This window comes from Pygocentrus nattereri, chromosome 9 (assembly GCF_015220715.1).
Source record: "Pygocentrus nattereri isolate fPygNat1 chromosome 9, fPygNat1.pri, whole genome shotgun sequence".
Taxonomy (NCBI): domain Eukaryota; kingdom Metazoa; phylum Chordata; class Actinopteri; order Characiformes; family Serrasalmidae; genus Pygocentrus; species Pygocentrus nattereri.
The window spans coordinates 44,370,957-44,390,719 of NC_051219.1; the positions used below are offsets into that span (position 1 = coordinate 44,370,957).

A 19,763-nucleotide genomic window follows, 5' to 3' on the forward strand; every position below is an offset into this window, starting at 1 on the left:
TATGCTTTCTAATATATTTTTTTCACAGTGAGTTAAACTCAGCAAACACAAAAAGGGCTTGAAAATTTGAAATCATGCCACATTTATGATCGTTCCCTGCACAGAAAATCATCAAAACGCGTCATTTTATCAGGAGCGTTTAACCTTCTGTCCTAACACAGAGGTCTTCAAAGATGGCACTGCATAAAACTGATGTCTTACCAAGTGAATTCATACAAAATCTACTCAATATATCTAATATTTCTCACTTTGGCATTGCTGCAAAGGTGCTATAAGATTAATCACTGACTTCTGGACATCCTTCCCCTGTTGCACATTGATCTTTAAGCTTGGGGAACCTTCCCACGGTTTGTGCACCAGATATTGACTTGACGGAAATGGAATAAAATACACGACACAATATCAACACGATTCTATCATTCTAATCCCAAGTGGAAAGGGTGACTAGAGTTGATGAGAGGGTGCCTATATGCGAGTGTGAGGGAGAGTGTATATGTGGGTGTGGATGTGGGTGTAGGTGGTGTGTGGTTTCATATAGGAAGGGATTTGTCTCTGCCTGTGTCCCTGGCATGTGAAGAGTGCCTTCTTTCTGTGTGACGTGGCTCATTCAAACTGTCAAGGGTGAACAATTCTCTCCTTTAGCTTGTACCAAGACAGACATCCCTCTAGGGCCTCCTTATATAAGCATCTGGTCTGTGAGCTGAGAAAGAAGCATCTGAGACAGTAAAATGTGCATGTGAAGGACACACACTGACACACACTGACACACACTGACACACCGATTTGCCAGTTTATTATGCACTTTGGTAATAATACTTTTGGCTGCCGTATCAGACGTTGCAAATGGACACTGATTCAGTTGTAGAACAATTGGGTCGTTCTAGAGGAACGTCCACTTTTCTATTCATGCATAGGAGTCACTGGTGTTACTGGTCGTAATCGGTGTTCCTCATAATAGCTCATTTGTCATGTTTCTCAATTCATAATGTGCCAAATGTTTTCAGTAGTGACCGGTCTGGACTGCAGGCAGGTCAGTTTAGCACCTGGCCTCTTAATACGGAGCAGTGCTGCTGTAATACATGCAGAATGTGGTTTGACATCGTCTTGCTGAAATAATCAAGGCCTTCCCTGAAAAAGACGTCGTCTGGACGGCAGCAGATGTTGATAAAACATGTTTATATCATTCAGCTTTAATGGGGCCTTCACAGATGAGCAGGTCACCCACGCCATGTGCACTAATGCCCCCCTAAACCATCATGAATACTGGCTTTTGAACTATATCCAGTTTATGCAGTGATTTCCACTACAGAATCATGTCTGTTTTTAATGCAGTGCTGCCTGAGGGCCCAAAGATCACGGCCAGCAGATACTGGTGTTCAGCCTCGTCCCTCACAGACAGAGATTTCTCCAGATTCTCTGAGTCTTTAATGATATTCTGCACCGTAGACGATGAAAAGCAGAAGCTCTTTGCTGTTTTGTGTTGAGAGACGTTCTTCTTGAGTTGTTGCTCTATTTGATGGTCCAGTCTTTCACAGAGTGGTGACCCCTCCTCCTCTTTACTTCTGAAAGACTCCGCCTCTCTGAGATGCTCTTTATACCCAGTCATGTTACTGACCTGCTGCCAATCAACCACCAGGTGCTTTTTCAAGCATTACACACCTTTCTCAGCCTTTTGTTCCCCCGTCCCAACTTTTTTGGAACATGTTGTTGGCATCAAATTCAAAACGGCCAAATATTCTTTAAAAAAATGATAAAATCTCTTGTCTTTGTACTATTTATAATGAATTCTAGGGTTTGAATTATCTGCACATCATTGCATTTTGTTTTTACTGCACAGCATCACAACTTTTTTGGGAAATGGGATTGAACTTTTTTGTCATCTAACCATCTAATCGCAACAACCTCAAGCAAATCTGCTGGAAGAATTGGCTGGTAGAAACTAATCCCAACTTTGTATATGAACAATACTAGATCAACTACATTACATATGTTGCATATTATACAGAGCATGTATGAAATGATGGCATATAAAGCCATTTTAGTTCACATCAAGCAGCTGGCCCTCTGAAATTCTCAGTGTGGTCCTCCTTGTGTTACCACAGCCTGCTGCAGTCAGAAAGCAGATAAGAGGAGTGCCTTCAGCAAAGTGTAAGTCTTCTTCTGTCATCAGCTCTTCTGACTCCTGTACAGAGTAGAGCCTCCGGCTGCTTGAAAGTCAAATCAGCTCCCTTGTATGGGGACCACACCACGCATGCTTTGGTTTAAACACTGAAGAAAACAACGAAAACAACAAAGCACTGGGGGCTGAATCTATAAATTACACTGAGCAGCAGATCAGAGCTGGTGGCAGTGACAGCGTTTATCATGACAGATGATAGCAATCCTATCAAATGATGGTACCAAGTGCTATGTCAAGCATAGAGAAGACAGAGCAACATGCCCCTATTATAGAAGTCACTGCTCCTCAAGGACGGCCTCAACTGGGAACTGAGTGCACTTGGCTGAAAGAAACCAGGGAAACAGTTCGGCTTTCCTAAGAGAACAAACACCAGAGCTCACATTCAAATGTGTAGCTTCTCACCACAAGATGCTGCGGGTGAAAATAGTTCATATAAGTCGAGATAAGAAAGAGACGTATGTATTCAGGGTAGAGCCTGTATTGTGGTAATTTACATTTACGTTAAGGCTATGCCTTTTACTGAGTTTAGCGCATTGCTCAAGGGAGCAACGGCAGTAGCCGTCATCTGAAGCTTTTTCTTAATCAATCAAGCAAATTCATGCAAAGGAATTTTATTTCAAGTGGTGCGAAGTCTTGTTAAACCAGACATAGTCCTGGAATTTCTGTCACCTGTACTTGCTGAGATGCTCTACATATATAACAGTACAGGTTCCTAAATGCTTCTTAGTTCGGACGTACATCCGTCAGTCATAACATCATGACCACCTCCTCGTTTCTACGCTCACTGTCCACTTTATCAGCTCCACTTACTGTATAGCTGCACTCTGTAGTTCTACAGCTACAGACTGTAGTCCATCTGTTTCTCTGATACTCTGTTACCCTGTTCTTCAGTGGTCAGGACCCCCATGAACCCCCACAGAGCAAATACTGTTTGGGTGGTGGGTCATTCTCAGCACTGACGTGGTGATGGTGTGTTAGTGTGTGTTGCGCTGGTGCGAGTGGATCAGACAGAAGGAGAATTTAGAACCATTAGCCAACTGTGTTTTGTTGGGGGTTAGGTGTCTTGCTCAAGGGCACTTCAGTCAGTTGGCTGAGGGGATCAAACCAGCGACCTTTCAGTCACAAGGCTCCAGCCCACGACTGCCCCCAGGTGCTTTTAATAAAGGGGTTGGTCGGTGTACATATTACAGAAGTATTGCCTGTTTTTACTACTTATTAATATATCCTGAAGGGCTCAACACAAAGGACTAAAAGCCGCTGCAGTACAGAAATTCTACCAGCTTTGAAAACATATCAGTTCATTCGAGAATGATATGGGCTGTAATTATCATGGCACTCAGGCTTCAGGCCCTGTCATGTTGGTCTCTCAAATCTACATGCAGGACTTTGGCACAGGCAGATTCATTCAGTCTGACAGCCTGACACACTGTGCAAAAATCTCCCAACACTGAAGAAGTGCTTCCAAAAGCAAAAATGTTGGTTAACCCAATCTGTGAGGAAGGCTTTTGAAGGGCAGAAGTCAACCACAAAGTGGAATCTGTACATGTTGGTTCCTAAATAGATACACCTAACAGGACTGCTTCTGGGCTAGAAAACCAGAACTACTGCTCCCCAGTGGTGAGAACATCCAGTAACAACACACAAGGCAGCACCACTGCACTGTAATCTAAAGCAGATCTAAAGGTATTCAGGTATTACAAGAGAGGCTGTCGTTAACATGCTTCATTTTGCTGAGCAGATGAAAGAAGACAGATCTCAAATGTTCTAGTGTGAATGCCTGGCCTGACCACACCCATGTGAATCATGTCTGCAGTTCCTATCAACCCCTTGTGGCAAATGCAGGTTTATATCTCTCACCTTGACTGAGAACCTGTGAGATGGTTCTAACTGTATATCGCTTCCCCCTGGATTAATCAGAGTATTTCTATTTTGTCATAAAATCTCATCAGCCTCTTCATCCGGGGTCGACCAGAGGATGACGGCCTCCTTCCTCGAGCCTGGGCTCCTCTCCAGCTTTCCTCCTCTTACTCCAAGGGAGTTTTTCCTCACCTCTGCCACCTCTGGCTCACTCATGGGGGGCTTGGACCTGGACCTTATGGTTCTTCGACTCCTTTATTTACTTTTCTCTTATTTTGATCCTTTCATAAACTGTTTTTCCTTCTATAAACCGCTTTTCTGTAAAGCTGCTTTGAGACAACACTAGTTGTAAAAAGCACTATACAAATAAATGCTGTTGTTGTTGTTCATACCAGCTGTTGAAGAGCCCATATCCTACATTTTACTCGTGTCTTCTTGTCGTTCTTGAAGTCCACCAATGAAATTTGTGTTGGCTTTTGTAGCCAAATGATTATTTATGTCACATACAGATTTTCCAGTCTCTCTGTACTCTCCAAAGTGGTTGAAAGACCTTTATAACTTCATTGTGAATATGCTCTCTATAGGCCAGTGCTATTGTTAAGTGATACTTTTTTAATCCCACAAACGGGGAAATTCCTCCTCTGCATTTAACCCATCCGTGAAGTGAAACACCACATACACTCTAGTGAACACACACACACTAGTGGGCATTGAGCACACTTGCCTGGAGCGGTGGGCAGCCCTAACCACAGCACCTTGGGAGCAATTGGGGGTGAGGTGTCTTGCTCATGGACTGTCGGCACTGGGGATTGAACCAGCAACCTTCCGGTCACAGGGCCAGTTCCCTAACCTCCAGCCCACGACTGCCTTATCGGACACTGAAAGGCCAAAGTACAGGGCAGTGAAGTTAATCTGCTCAAAACCCAGAGGCTATGGCTGTTTCTTTAAAGATGCACAGTGGCTCCCTCTGTAGGATGTGCTAAGGTACAGCGCACTGAGTTAGACCACTGAGTCCACATCTCACCACCTCTCTGGGCCACTGATGAGGAGACTGTAAACAACACTGTAGAACAGAACCAAGCAGACGTCTGAGGCAGACGCTGCTGTGTAAATGATCTGAACGGATGCTTCTTGGAGCAAAGCGTGTCACATGGCAGCACCTCTTCTTTTAAATCATACGTGGGTCATTCTACAGAAATGCCCATTTTTGTGTCCCTAGCGTTTATAGATATATTACACTTAAAAAACATGTTAGGGTTACAGTTTATTTATATATTAAAATAAAGCAAAAAATCATTTTAACAATTACACCATTTCCAGCCATGAATTTATCAATATTGGTTTTTAAATCAATCATATTGAATTCCAAGCACCACAGAAGAGCTTGTCCCCACAGTCGTGTGTGAAGGCTGAGGCCACGTTTTGAAGAAAAAAACACATTTTCTGCAATTTTAACTGCAATAATCTCTACATGACTATGAAATATATAAATTAAAAACAAATGAAATAAATGCCAAATATACACTCACCGTCCACTTCAGTAGGTACAATTGGTTCTGTTGCTTGTTAACATAAATAGCTAATCAGCCAATCACACGGCCGCAACTCACTGCATTGAGGCCTGTAGAGGTGGTCAAGACGACTTGCTGAAGTGCAGACCGAGCATCAGAACGGGGAAGAAAGGGGATTTAAGGGACTTTGAACGTGGCGTGGTTGTTGGTGCCAGACGGGCTGGTCTGAGTATTTCAGAAACTGCTGATCTGCTGGGATTTTCACACACAACCATCTCTAGGGTTTACAGAGAACGGTCCGAAAAAGAGGAAATATCCAGTGAGCGGTCAGTTGTGTGGACGAAAATGCCTTGTTGATGTGAGAGGTCAGAGGAGAATGGGCAGACTGGTTCCAGATGATAGAAAGACAACAGGAACTCAAATAACCAACCAGAATCTCTGAGGAACGTTTCCAACACCTTGTTGAAAGTCGGCCATGAAGAATTAAAGCAGTTCTGAAGGTCAAAGGGGGTCCAGCCTTTTACTAGCAAGGATGTACCTAATAAAGTGGCTGGTGAGGGTATATTATAAAATATATAATGAAAGTTCCCCAGGAGTCGTGTCGCTGGTGTCACCACGTAGCAAAAAACTCTTATTTTGAAATAAAAGTCACGCCGATGACGTCACTCGACCCCCTTTGACCTGTTGTCTGAGGATCTATGGAGAAAAGCTCATGGTGAGTCCACTGAGTCTCTCAGTTCTCAGAGATCTTCTCATTCAGCTCATGATCTCATATGAAGCTTCTAGCTGACATCACTGGTGTGACCGACTTTATTCTGAGGTCACTGTGAAAAAATAGAAATGGATTAAATTCCATATTTTAGTGGACGTTCCCTGATGGACAGCGTGTGGTTTGATGTTCTGTAAAATGAGTTGATCATTAAAAACATCTCTGGTGTTTCCTTTATTGTGAGGAACACCAGAGACGGTCAGTTACACCAGTGACTCCTATGGAGAGACGGAGAAGTGAGCTGTATGACCCATGTAGCAGAGCTGAAGGCTGCGTATCTAAACTGTAGTAATTCCTGTCTTGTAAACGAATCACTCTTTTTGTGTACTTGCTATTGGCTGAAGTTCTGCTAAAACTAAAGTAAATCTCGTAAAAATACCACAGTGTGACTTTGTTAGAGTGAGCGCAGGTGATTTGGGGCTGTCTAAGTGTTTGAAGTTACCTTTACCTTTAACAGTAACAGTAGCTGATGAGGCCTGACTAAGAGTTATAAGTAACAGAACTCAGAAATATGCCATGGTGTGCAAAGATTTGTGGTCAAATTATGTATTTTTAATTTTTAATTTTTTAATTGAAAGTGAGCACACATGTTCAACAGAGAACACACTTCTGCATATACGTGACGTGCCTGTGCAAAAGTTATGGCACATTTGATGTTTTTCTTTCATATATTAAATTATTAAACTACATATTTTTTTCTCATGTTAAACTCAGCAAATAAACAGATGTTGTGCACTAATAATTTCCATTTATTAGCAAACGCTGTGTTTAATTTGCTCCCTGCAGAGGGTGTGTTGGCTTATTTTCACGTTGAAAAATCAACAAAATGGGCAATTTTACTGGGGGTGTTCAAACTTCTGCATACTGTGCAAGAGAAATATAAGGAGGACAACACGAGGAGTGAGGAACGGATGGCAGGAGCAATAAAGGACAACAGGGAAGAAGTGAGGATGTTGCTGTTACAGAAGGAAATATAGGCACATGGTCAGTTACGGCGTGTATCTGACCTCCAAACATGATCAATCCTACTGAAATAACAAATGTGGCTTTATTTAGGATTATTTGAATCCATCAAATGTAAATTGTATTGTTAATAAGCCAGTAAATTAGACTAAGTGACCCTTATTAATCCCACAAACGGGGAAATTTCACCTCTGCTTTTAGCCCATCTGTGCAGTGAAGCACCACATACACACTAGTGAGCACACACACACTAGGGGGCAGTGAGCACACTTGTCCGGAGCGGTGGGCAGCCCGATCCACAGCGCCCTGGGAGCAGTTGGGGGTTAGGTGTCTTGCTCAAGGACACCTCAGTCACGTACTGTCAGCTCTGGGGATCGAACCAGCGACCTTCCGGTCATAGGGCCAGTTCCCTGACCTCCAGCCCAGGACTGCGCCAAACTCTTGCCCTTCAAAGGCATCCCAAACGATACCACCCTAAATTCTTCTTCTTCTTTCGGCTGCTCCCTTTAGGGGTCGCCACAGCAGATCATCTGCCTCCATCTTGCCCTATCCACTGCCTCCTCTACTTTCACACCAACCATCTCCATGTCCACCTTCACTACATCCATAAACCTTCTCTGAGGTCTACCTCTTCTCCTTCTACCCGGCAGCTCCATCTCCAACATTCTTTGCCCAATATATCCACTATTCCTCCTCAACACATGTCCAAACCATCTCAACCTGGCCTCTCTGGCTTTATCTCCAGATACCACCCTAAATTACAAACACAAACACCAAACATTATTTTAATGAACCAGACATAGACTTACATTCCATTCCATGGGTTTTAATGTAAGTGTCTATATTTCCAACGTATCCAGAAAATACCCTAAGAATGTCCGAAACGAGTTATATTATGGTTTAATTTAGGGATTGTGACGAAGTCTTGTGTTTCTGTAAATGGGGGAGAATAAAGGTTTTTGATTCATCAAAAAGAGCCATTGAACCGTTTTGGCAAACTGGGTCTGTTAGAAACGTCTCATCATCTGTAACGTAGTCCAGTGTGAGACGCATTAAGTGGAGAGGTGCTGCCCTCTTGTGTCCACTCATAACTGGTGCACGATAAAAGTGTGTACAATACAAGAAATGTGGCCTTTTATATGTAACATTAGTCAGCCATACACACAAGGACAATATAGCGCTGTAAAATAACAGTAAATCACAGTATCACAAACCACTCTATCACTGCATTACGCTTACAGTAAAAAGCTGGAATTAAAACACATCAATCTCCTGTATTTTTACACAACAACTCTAAAGGTAATGCAGATCAGGAGCCAGTAATTTACTGTAAATTTACAGATGAGAAAAATGACTGAATTTTATAGCCCTATAAATATGTTTATGCCTCTTTCACTCTCGGTTGCCATCATATCCCATACTGCTGTGCCGTACAGCTCGGTGTTGACCACACAGTAATTTGCTGTGACTTATATATAAACAATAAACACTCACAGGCCACTTCATTAAGTCCATCTTCTTGTTTCTACGCTCTCTGTCCAGTTTATCAGCTCCACTGACTGTACAGCTGCACTCTGTAGTTCTACAGTTACAGACTGTAGTCCATCTGTTTCTCTGATACTCTGTTACCCTGTTCTTCAGTGGTCAGGACCCCCATGGACCCTCACAGGGCAGGTACTATTTGGGTGGTGGGTCATTCTCAGCACTGCAGTAACACTGACATGGTGGTGGTGTGTTAGTGTGTGTTGCGCTGGTCTGAGTGGATCAGACACAGCAGTGCTGCTGGAGTTTTTAAACACCTCAGTGTCGCTGCTGGACTGAGAAAAGTCCACCAACCAAAAGTATCCAGCCAACAGCGTCCTGTGATCAGCGTCCTGTGGGCGGATAGAAACAAAGCCAAGCTTAATGAAGTGACCAGTCGGCGTATATACACAGTAAAAATGTATTTTACTGTAAAAATTGGTGTTAATTATTGTGATATCATGGCACTAATTAACAGTATAAGACTGCTTCAATACCAAAAGTGCTGTTGTTAGTATTGAACAAAGGTTTCACAGGAAGTGAAGCACTTTGTGGTGCCTATCGTGCTGTAACATCACCAGGTGTTGCTGTCGTCTACGTTTTGAACCAACTCAGGATTCAGTTTTACCAAAAGGCCTTTTTAGGTTTGTGTAGTACTGCTTTTTTTCCTGAATTCTAAGTGAGGATTTCAAGATTTCAGTTCAGTTTTATTGTATTGTGCCTTTCACAATATATGCAATAGACAAACAGCATCTAATTTCCTTCTCCTAAAACGTTTCACACCCTTCTTCTTCTCAGAAACACGACGAATCGCTGCTGTCAGAAGAAAACCTCGTATGTACATTTTTGTCGTTTTTCAGTTCTTGACATAATTTGAAAACACCTGTTATCCTTTATATCGTTTGGAAATTTCATGATGAATGGACTAAAAGAAACAACCCAAAATGACTTGGAAGGACGTCTGGTTCCATTGACTTGCATTAAAAGTCAAGCAGGTTTTTCCCTTCTCCTGTAAAGTTACCATTTTGGAGATACGAGGTTTTCTTCCGACAACAGCGAAATGTAAGATGATTCATATTAACAAATCAAAATAGCCCTCACTACCCTCATCCATCTTGGTCTGGGCTCACAAGCTTGTTTTTTCAGACTGCTATATCATCTGAAATCTGTTCCAGTCAGGAAAATGGGCGGGGCTTGCTTCCTAACATTTATTGAACTATTACCATATAATTAATAATGCCATAGTAAACTAAATGCGTCATTTGTAAGCAGTCTTGGAAATGTAGTATAAATGCATTCATGTGATGTGTCAGTAAGATCTTCTATAAAGGATGTACTAACTTTTTGCTGAATAATGAGTTAAATATTAATTAACTGTCATTTTTAGTTGCAAGCATAGTTGAAATGTCTTGTGGACATGTTAATCAGCAAATATCAACAAGTAATAATGATCTGAATTTACAATGACAGTAATAAGGTGGTAATAAATCCTCTATAAAGAACACACATTTTAATGCACCGTTGCTGTTTACTGAATTTCACCTATTGGGGAAAAACATTACATGTGATCTCTGGAAAAATTGTGGTACATTTTATATTGTATGATCTTTATGTTTAAGTCAGCAAAGGAATGTAAATTAAAAACTAGATTTTTTTTACCATTTTTATTTTATCTTATTATTTATTTGTTATTTTTTTCACATTATTATTCATATTCTTCCTCTTATTTTAATTATTATTGTTTTAACGTTTGTAGTTTTAATGCATTTATTAGTATGTTTTATATTATCTTCCTCTTGTTTTATTTTGATTTGATTTTATGAACCTTTACATCTTATGTATGTTTTCATTTCTGTTTTATTAATTTTGTATTATAATTTTATGTATTTTTATTATTACTGTTTCACTAGTCTTCATTTATTAAATTTACTTTTATCATTTGATATGTTCTTACACATTATCAGTCCCTTGATCTGTATTAACTTGGCAACATTGTAAATGAGGGACACCATGTTCTCCGAGATGAAATTAAGGCTGATTGATTGAAATTCTGCATTAAAATTGGCAGAAAATGGCATATTTGGCATTGTTGGCATGTTCCTGGTAGGGGGTGTGCCGCCTTAAATATTTACTTAGAAAACAGACTAAGACGGACAGTTTGTCGTGGTGATGTTCAAACTTTTGCGTACAGTCGCATGTGTATTTATTCTGTTAATCAGAGCTCACCTAAACAACTGACAGCTTACTTTACGCTGATTAGAAGGCGACTGGGTTTGAACTTAGTCATTAATAACTGCTTGCTCATGCTTAATTATTTGCTAAAAGGTAGACCTTAAAATAAAGTGTTACTAAAGTCAAATCAAATTTATTTACAGCGGATGTTGTCGCAAAGCAGCTTCACAGAATTCCAGAAAAGACAGAGTTTTAACAGGAATGTAAAACCCCCAGCTAAGCAAGCCAGGGGTGACGGTGGCAAGGAGAACCTCCCCCAGAGCTGAGGAAGAAACCTTGGGAGGAACCTTGGGAGGACCATCCTCCTCTGGTCAGACTACCTACAGAGTTATTACACTACTAATATTAATAGCAGTAGTATTAGTAGTAGGAATAGCTGGGAGTCTATGAGAACATCAGTGTAGGGTGGGCAGCTTGTCCAAGGTAGGTGGTGGTAGCCGGAGGTTGGGCAGCTGGTCTGAAGCAGGTAGTAGGAGAGCTCGACAGTCAGTCGTCCTTCAGTGTCCGGCCGGACATGTGGGCAGTCGTTTACTCTGAAAAACGCAGGGAGGTGGAATGAAACAAATTTCAAAAGAAATGCCGATGAATAAAGCTCACTACCACACTTCTGTTTTAGAGGCTTTGCGTTGAATGCAGGGTGTGAAATTAATAGGTTGCAGAATAATTTGCTTGCCAGCTTACCGTCATTCCCATCAACAGTATTTTCCCAATCAAATTTAGCACCAACTCCCTTCCGCAGCCTTGGAAGACCATTCCTTTTATTTATTATGAATATGTAATGTAAATGAAGAGCCTTGATTGGATGGTGCTACGAAGGATCCACCTGCCTTGGATGCAGCCTAGCTCTTGGAATGCATCTAGAGCGCATGCCATGGGATAATTAATGTGATTGACCTCGTTATTGGACAATTAACCACTTCAGTTTTCAATGTGACTGTCAATGGCTGTAGAGGTACAAGACAATGTCTGTAAAACAGTTGACAAAGAAGGTCTGTTTTAGGATTTTGATTGTTTTTGATGCTATTTTTGGATTTCGACTGTTGGCTTTATAATAGTACCAGTGCCCAAGTTTGGCTTGAAATTGGAGCCGTGGTTTGGAGACGTCTGAAGATCCAGCGACTGGCCGTTTCATCTTAACAAACGTTTTCACCATGAAATTCACAAATGGTGCCTTTGACAGTGTTGACCACCTGTGTTCAAGCTTTGACCTCCATCACAGGTGGCCTAAGGATTTTTAAGGATTTTACATTCTCGGATTATTTGTGACCCTGTGTTTGATCGTGCAAGCAGTTTATACTTGCATCAGTTAAAGCAAAAGATGGAAACTGAAGTAAAACATGACGGCGGATTTAAGTAAACACTTTATTTTGTTTTGTAGCAAAAAAAAAACAGCACCTCATTGGTACACTGTTGGACATTTCCTTTTGCATCTGACAGAATACAATGGGAAGACATTCTCTACAGAGCAGGCACACAACATGGATCTGCCACAAACAGTGCTGTCCACACAAATGTGCACATAACCCTTCATAAACAAATGTAAAAACCTGTCACAGTGCAGTGAGGGACTAAAGGAGTAGCCAATGTTGGTGGCAGATCTAGCATTCTCCAGCGTATAGATGCAGACCCGAAGGCATGTTGTGCAAGACAGTACAACTTGTGTGGAGCAGACTGAGAGCGTTTGTTTTTAGTGCAGAACGGGAACATGAGCATAAGGCACGGTGTGAGAAGATAATGTTGGGTCCCTTGCAAATCCTTTGGTCAGAGTGAAGGCATTTATAGTTTTACAGCCTGGTTTATGACCAGCTCCCTCTGGGACTGTTTACTTTGGGCCACTGGTTTAGAGGCAGGATGAGAAATGGATAAGAACACAAGAAGGTTACAAGACAGAAGTGGAGAACACGCTCTGGGCTCAATCCTGGACGACCTCGGAAGACTCGGACACCACTTTGCCGTCCTTGGTCTCGATCATCTTGATGACCACACTTTTCTTGCTCTGGGTGATGCTGCTGTCGCCATAGCCGCTGCCGCCATAGCCGCTGCCAGAGCTGTAGCCACCGTAGCCGCCGCCGTAGCCGCCGGAGTAACCGCTTGAGTAACCGCTAGAGTAGCTGCTGTAGGCGCTGCCAGCACTCTCCATTGGGAAGGAGCTATAGCTTGCTGCAGAGGATGGAAATCATACAAGGTCATTGCATGTAATTGAATAGTGTATATTAGATATCTATTCTATTTTGTAAAATCTCATAAATAAACAAGAAAACTTACTGCTCTGTTTGGAGATGTTGATGGCCTTGATTCCACTTGCCAGTCTGTTGGTGAAACAGATGCATGGTTAGAGGTCTATCCTCACTTATAAGATCCTTCAATCAATAATAAGCCAACATGGCAGAAGAAAGGCTTTGTGAACTCACCTGTCCTCCTCTCCTTCCAGGAGCTTCCTGTAGGTGGCGATCTCAATGTCCAGGGCCAGTTTGACGTTCATCAGGTCCTGGTACTCTCTGATCTGGCGTGCCATGTCCTGCTTGGCTCTCTGCAGGGCATCCTCCAGATCCTTGATACGAGCCTTGGCGTCCCTCACTGCCATCTCCCCACGTTCCTCAGCCTCAGCGATCTGGTTCTCCAGGTTGGCACGCTAAGTCAAAAGGGAGGACACCATGAGTGCAGCCACTACTTTCCATACTTGCTGGAAATGATTTGTGTTTGCTTAGACTAATAGCGGATCAATGGACCATGTGGATCCTTACCTGTCCCTTCACAGCATCGATTTCAGACTGCAATCTTTGGATCATGCGGTTGAGGTCAGAAATCTCTGTCTTGGTTGCTCTGAGGTCATCTCCATACTGGTTGGCAGATGTCTGCATCTCCTCAAACTGAGAAAGAGAAGAAAATCCAGGTAAGACATTTGGCACATTAAATGGCAACTACCTTTAAATCGCAATCTTAACAGCGGCCCAGCACCTCGATCCATACCTTTGACTTATACCACGTCTCAGCCTCGGCACGGCTGCGGTTGGCGATGTCCTCATACTGAGCGCGGACTTCGGCCACGATGGCGTCCATGTCCAGCTTTCTGCTGTTGTCCATCTCGACCACCACTGATGTGTCCTTGATCTGAGACTGCAGCTCACGGATTTCCTACAAGATTGAGTGGGAAGCAATGAGCACTCTTCATGTAGGAGATATAAAAAAAAAACATTGGCGGAAAATACTTTGAAGGTGGGTTACCTCCTCATAGATCTGCCTGAGGAAGTTAATCTCATCTGTCAGGCTCTCCAGCTTGGCCTCCAGCTCAACCTTATTCATGTAGGCTTCATCAACGTCCTGGAAAAAATGTAAAGGTATTATTGTAGATTAATATAGTAGATTTAAAATAACTTATGTTTCTAGGTTTTAACTGTAGAAATGCATCGGCCAGTTGAATCAAAAACCCTCTATGCTGACCTTCTTGATGAGGACAAAGTCATTCTCAGCCTCGGTACGCTTGTTGATCTCATCTTCATACCTGAGAAATGAAAAGGAAACATGTTATGAATGTGTCAGATCACAGTGTATTTCCAAAGTCTGAAGGCTTAAGAAGAACTATTAAGTGTAATATGAAAATGTACACCAGGGGGAAGCAGTGTTGTGTCTCTGAGGGAAAAGCTCTTGATGTCACGGCTCAAGTTTCAAGCCAGGACTCAGTTTTAAGTCTAATATCACCATTTAGTTGTTGACAGTGCACAAGCTCATCATATATGTTGGGATTGGCAGAAAAGGTGCGCCGTGACTTTTTGTTCTGTGGGCTTGCAGTCTATACCGTGACGCATGTTGGCTGCTGGCCAAGTCCAGCTTGTTTTCTCATTTTTGGTAACGCATCTATATTATTCAAGACATGCCAGCATGTTGATGTAAATCCTGTCAATGAAAATGAATTAGACAACGGACTTAGCAAATTAGGGAGTGACCTTATCCCTTATTCATACGGGTACAGTCACTTTTTTCTCCTTGCATAAGCCTTGCTGGAAACGTGGCCTTAACCTATTCCCAAAAGTACTTTTTCCTCCACCAGCACTGTTTATGCTGGGAACACTTAAGTGTACCACAAAAGCCAGCATTCACAAAACTTGGGCACCATCCATTCACCACAACCCAAGAGTAGAAAGCCTCCCGCTGAGCTGAAGTGAGCTGTTAATGCGAGCCAGCGACTTACTTATTCTTGAAGTCCTCCACCAGGCCCTGCATGTTGTGCAGGTCAGCCTCTAGCCTCATCTTGTCATTGCCCAGGCTGTCGAGCTGTCTGCGCAGGTTGGCGATGTAGGCCTCGAACATGCCATCGATGTTGGAACGAGTGGTGGTCTGGCCCTGGAGGAGGCTCCATTTGGTCTCCAGCATCTTGTTCTGCTGTTCCAAGAAGCGTACCTGGGTGGGCGAGAGGACAATGGGGTTATTGTTTCAGCCAAGACACAAATGAAGACCATATTCAGGCCTTCAAAGAGCGCTAGGCCTAGACTGCCGTTGCATTCAGTGAGTGAATGGAGCCGTGGTTTCTGGGCCAGCCTGACATTTAATGCAGCAAACCACAACCACATGCCAACAGGCACCATGTGAAATCAGTCAGCATCTTAGGAGCCCAATGTTTTATGGAATGAGTGACTGTTTGCAGAATTGCATATGGATTTTTTCCAGGGAAATTGTGACGCACATCCTTATACAGGATGGGGGTGGGGGGTGGGGAGGGGGGGTTTACAAGTGCAGTACCTACCCTGATTTTCCTGTTTTGTGGTGGGGTTGGGTGGACAGGTCAAGCCAAGCAAAGCTTAGTGGAATTTGAGAAAAGTAACATGCTATTTGTGGGCCAGTGTGGACTTGTCTAGCTGCAAACTAATGGTCAGTTTTCATCTATTGCTTAGAGTAGGTAACATTGCAGGGTCTTTTAAAGGGGCATGAGAACGCCTATTTATCCAAGGAAGTAATAATAGATTAAACAAATGGAGATTGCCACTTCACTAGTGCTGACATAAAGCACTCCTGTCTTGACCGACAACTTTATTCAAAGCAGCCACTACTTTGACAATTCAATGCCATGCAAAGCAGATTGTTTTCATACAGTAAAGGGAAAGAACATGTACTTTAATATTCAATCAGAAAGAAATGGATAAAAAACTGGTTATGCTTTGTCGTCGCTGCCTTAAGAACGCCTGTTACGTAATCTGTCCAGTGCTGTTTGCTTGAACATGACACCATTTCTCCAGATTAAATATTAACTCTGTAGAGCAGGTCTTGTAGGTTCTGGTGACAATAGCCTTTCTGTCTGATGGTACGAAACGAGCTTAAGGGTTTCACTTTCTACATTATGCTTTACACTGAAAGCCAAAAAACGGTTGGTTTGACAAAGTGTATATTTGGTAGAAGTACATATCCAGGGGTTTCTTCTAGTTTGGGTGTCGACATTGCATTTTACTTGGAGTTTGTTGCCTCTGAGGCAGACTTTTGCAAAGGTAAACCATTCATTCTGACCAGTGACACGCCCTACTCCCCACCCGAGCACACATCCCCTGTTCTCTGCAGCAAGAAGCCATTGCAAAAGTTTGAAGAACAAGTTATCATTTTTGCAGGAGAACAACTTCATTTTAAATTTCCTATAGCCTCGTGTTACTGTTCCTCATGTTCACTGACATGGTGATCACTACGAAGTGAATGAGGAGTCATTTTTGTCATTCAAGTTTGTCATTCAAAGTGCTACGTGGTCTTCTGAAGATCTTTCTCTGCTGGACAAATTGCAGCACTGTCCTGACCTTCATTTACACTGTTAGCAGCCCTAAGCACTTACACTTCATGCTTATTATTCAGAGAACTTAAGGATTGTTACCCAGGAACTGCTATGAAGCCACTATGAGGCATGTAGTTAAAAGAGTGAGGATAAAAGTCAGCACCCACCTAAAGGTTCTTTGTAGTCTAAGGTGTCAAAACCAAGCAGAGAGCTAAAATACAGTTACCCACCTTGTCAATGAAAGAGGCGAAGCGGTTGTTGAGGGTCTTGATCTGCTCTTTCTCCTGGGTGCGGACAGCCTGGATGGTGGGGTCAATCTCCAGGTTCAGAGGGGCCAGGAGGCTCTTGTTGACCGATACGGCGGTGATGGGCATGATATTACCGCCCATGCTCATTCCGGCGCCCATGCCCATTCCGGCGCTCATGCCCAGACCCATGCCACCTCCATAAGCTGTGGAGCTGCTGATGTAGCTGCCACCTCCCAGTCCACCTCCCAAGCCACGGTTGACCCCTCCATAGGAGCTGCGTGCGGTGTAGCTCTGTCGGCTGATGCTGGGTCCGGAGTAGGACTGGCTGCTGAAGCTCCGGGGAGCCGACCCAGAGGAAGAAGACTTGACATGGTAGGATGTTTTCTTAGTGAGGTAAGACATTCTGTCTGTGGAACTTCTGAGCGAGAGAGCACGAGCGAGTGGGGAAGAGAGAGAGAGCAGCAGTGGGAAGCTGGTCTGCTGTGCTGGAGAAATCCGAGCAGCTGGGCAGAGGCAGTGGACACTGCCCCTCTTAGTATAGCGGAGACAGAAGTGGGGAGGAGCCAAAGCATGACTCTGATTGGCTAGTGTAGAGTAAAGGGGGGGAGAGAGGGCTGAAACTCAACACTCCTGTCCTCCTCGCATTCTTCCTCTAATCATTACCTGGACATTGAGAGTAGCCACGCCCTCTTTTTTTCTCTTTTTACCCAGGCAAGTTTCTCTGGCAGTTCTGGTAAAACACGGGTTTTGCATGATTATGGGAATGCATGGGGGAAAATGCTGTAGATGCTTAAAAAATGCTTGATTGTATGAAGTTAACTTAATTATGCCACATATTTATATTCTATCAATAAATAAACAAATAGAGTCAATATATGGACCTCAGCATAAAATACAAGAAGTTAATGGCACATTTTCATTATGTGAGTCCAAGAACCACCCATCCAGTGTATCTGCTCAACAGTACTGCGTATACCGTGGCTCCAGGACATTCAAATTAATGCCTCATCGCAAAACAGCCTTAAAACCTTTTGCCTATTCAAATAAGGCATGAGGCTCCAATTATCTCTGTAAAACTCGTGGACTGGTGACACTTCATAGCTCTCGGCAGTGTAAGTCATACAAAAACAGACCTGTTCAAGGTGCACATGCCTTTGTTTTAATGTTACCTCCAGCACAGACTTTTAACTCTTTGCTCAGTCTAACAGCAGAAGGAATATCACTCACACCTCCTTTGGATATTGTAGACATTTAAAAACACCCATCTTGGCTTGTTATGGGTAGAAGCTGCGTAAGGTTGCTGCAGCTTTCACTGCCACAGATGTGCAGGCATGTCGTAATAAGAGAGAGGCGACTTTTACTTTGTTAAAGAAGCCTTAAAGCAGAGACTTCTGGAGGTGATTGTTACACCCTGAGACTCTGCCTCGGGCTCTTTGGCCTTCTGGACTCAGCAGACCGCGTAAACTGGATTCCTTTTTACAGTCACTTTGTGTTTAATCCCTGGGCCTAGACCTTTAACGCCAGCATGATGGAGTAATGATATGGTAGAGTTATATGACCCAGCAGTCCAGCACAGTTGAGACGAAGCAGCTGTTCAGGTTGTAATGAAAACAACAGGCTACGCCTGCACAGAGGATTATTACACATTATTAGGTATACATAGTGTTCATAGCAGGTTTCCTGGACTCGAAAGGCTTTCCATGGGTAAATCACCACTGAGATTACAATTTAGCTCTAGACTAGACCTAATCTGTGTCCGTTGGCAGTTATAACCATTTCACTCTATATCAGTGGTATGAAGCATGTAATATCCATAATACACCTTGTGGTGGGTGAGTGTGTGTTGTGCTGGTACGGGTGGATCAGACACAGCAGTGCTGCTGGAGTTTTTCCACTCACTGTCCACTCTATTAGACACTCCTACCTTGTCGGTCCACCTTGTAGATGTAAAGTCAGAGATGACAGCTCATCTGCTGCCGCACAGTTTGTGCTGGTCATCCTCTGGTCCTTCATCAGTGGTCACAGGACGCTGCCCACAGGACGCTGCTGGCTGGATGTTTTTAGTTGGTGGACTATTCTCAGTCCAGCAGCGACACTGAGGTGTTTAAAAAACTCCAGCAGCACTGCTGTGTCTGATCCACTCAGACCAGCGCAAAACACACCAACACACCACCACGTCAGTGTTACTGCAGTGCTGAGAATGACCCACCACCCAAACAGTACCTGCTCTGTGAGGGTCCATGGGGGTCCTGACCACTGAAGAACAGGGTAACAGAGTATCAGAGAAACAGATGGACTACAGTCTGTAACTGTAGAACTACAGAGAGCAGCTATACGGTCAGTGGAGCTGATAAAGTGGACAGTGAGCGTAGAAACAAGGAGGTAGTCATGATGTTATGCCTGACCGGTGTATGACGGCTGATTTTAACCCCTCACTCTTACAACTAGATACAATGTAAAAGGTGTGGTGTGGTTGGTTAGTGTAGTGGGTAACACTTTTGCCTTCTACAGTGTAGACTGGGGTTCAATCCCCACCTGGGTAAACACCCTACACTATACCAATAAGGGTCCTTGGGCAAGACTCCTAACACCACCTTGGCCTACCTGTGTAAAAATGATCAAATTGTAAGTCGCTCTGGATAACAGCGTCAGCCAAATGTCGTAAAGGTAAAATCGTTACTAGTTTATTAAAAAATGTCAGTTCTGTTTTAACCAAATAATAAAGAGTCCATGT

The 19,763-nt window shown here is 43.1% G+C and overlaps 1 protein-coding gene across 1 annotated transcript; it reads right to left on the reverse strand.

Annotated features, from left to right (window-relative positions):
* Nucleotides 1–12,380: 12,380 nt before the first annotated feature.
* krt8 (keratin 8) lies at nt 12,381–17,549 on the reverse strand. The gene is made up of 9 exons (XM_017683521.2): nt 17,012–17,549; nt 15,222–15,430; nt 14,474–14,534; nt 14,258–14,353; nt 14,003–14,167; nt 13,777–13,902; nt 13,444–13,664; nt 13,298–13,341; nt 12,381–13,192 (listed from the first exon to the last, which is right to left on the reverse strand). Exons 1-9 carry the CDS (start codon nt 17,429–17,431, stop codon nt 12,945–12,947), a joined length of 1,590 nt encoding a protein of 529 aa, XP_017539010.1. The 5' UTR covers nt 17,432–17,549; the 3' UTR covers nt 12,381–12,944.
* Between the last annotated feature and the right edge of the window lie 2,214 nt (nt 17,550–19,763).

What these genes read in the sequence shown, in the direction of transcription:
- krt8 (XM_017683521.2), bottom strand. Translation starts at nt 17,431, where the DNA reads ATGTCTTACCTCACTAAGAAAACATCCTACCATGTCAAGTCTTCTTCC. An exon ending in GTGGAGGACTTCAAGAATAA is followed by an intron (nt 14,535 to 15,221) that starts GTAAGTCGCTGG and finishes TTCATTTCTCAG; the next exon opens with GTATGAAGATGAGATCAACA. An exon ending in CTGGAAGGAGAGGAGGACAG is followed by an intron (nt 13,342 to 13,443) that starts GTGAGTTCACAA and finishes TTTCACCAACAG; the next exon opens with ACTGGCAAGTGGAATCAAGG.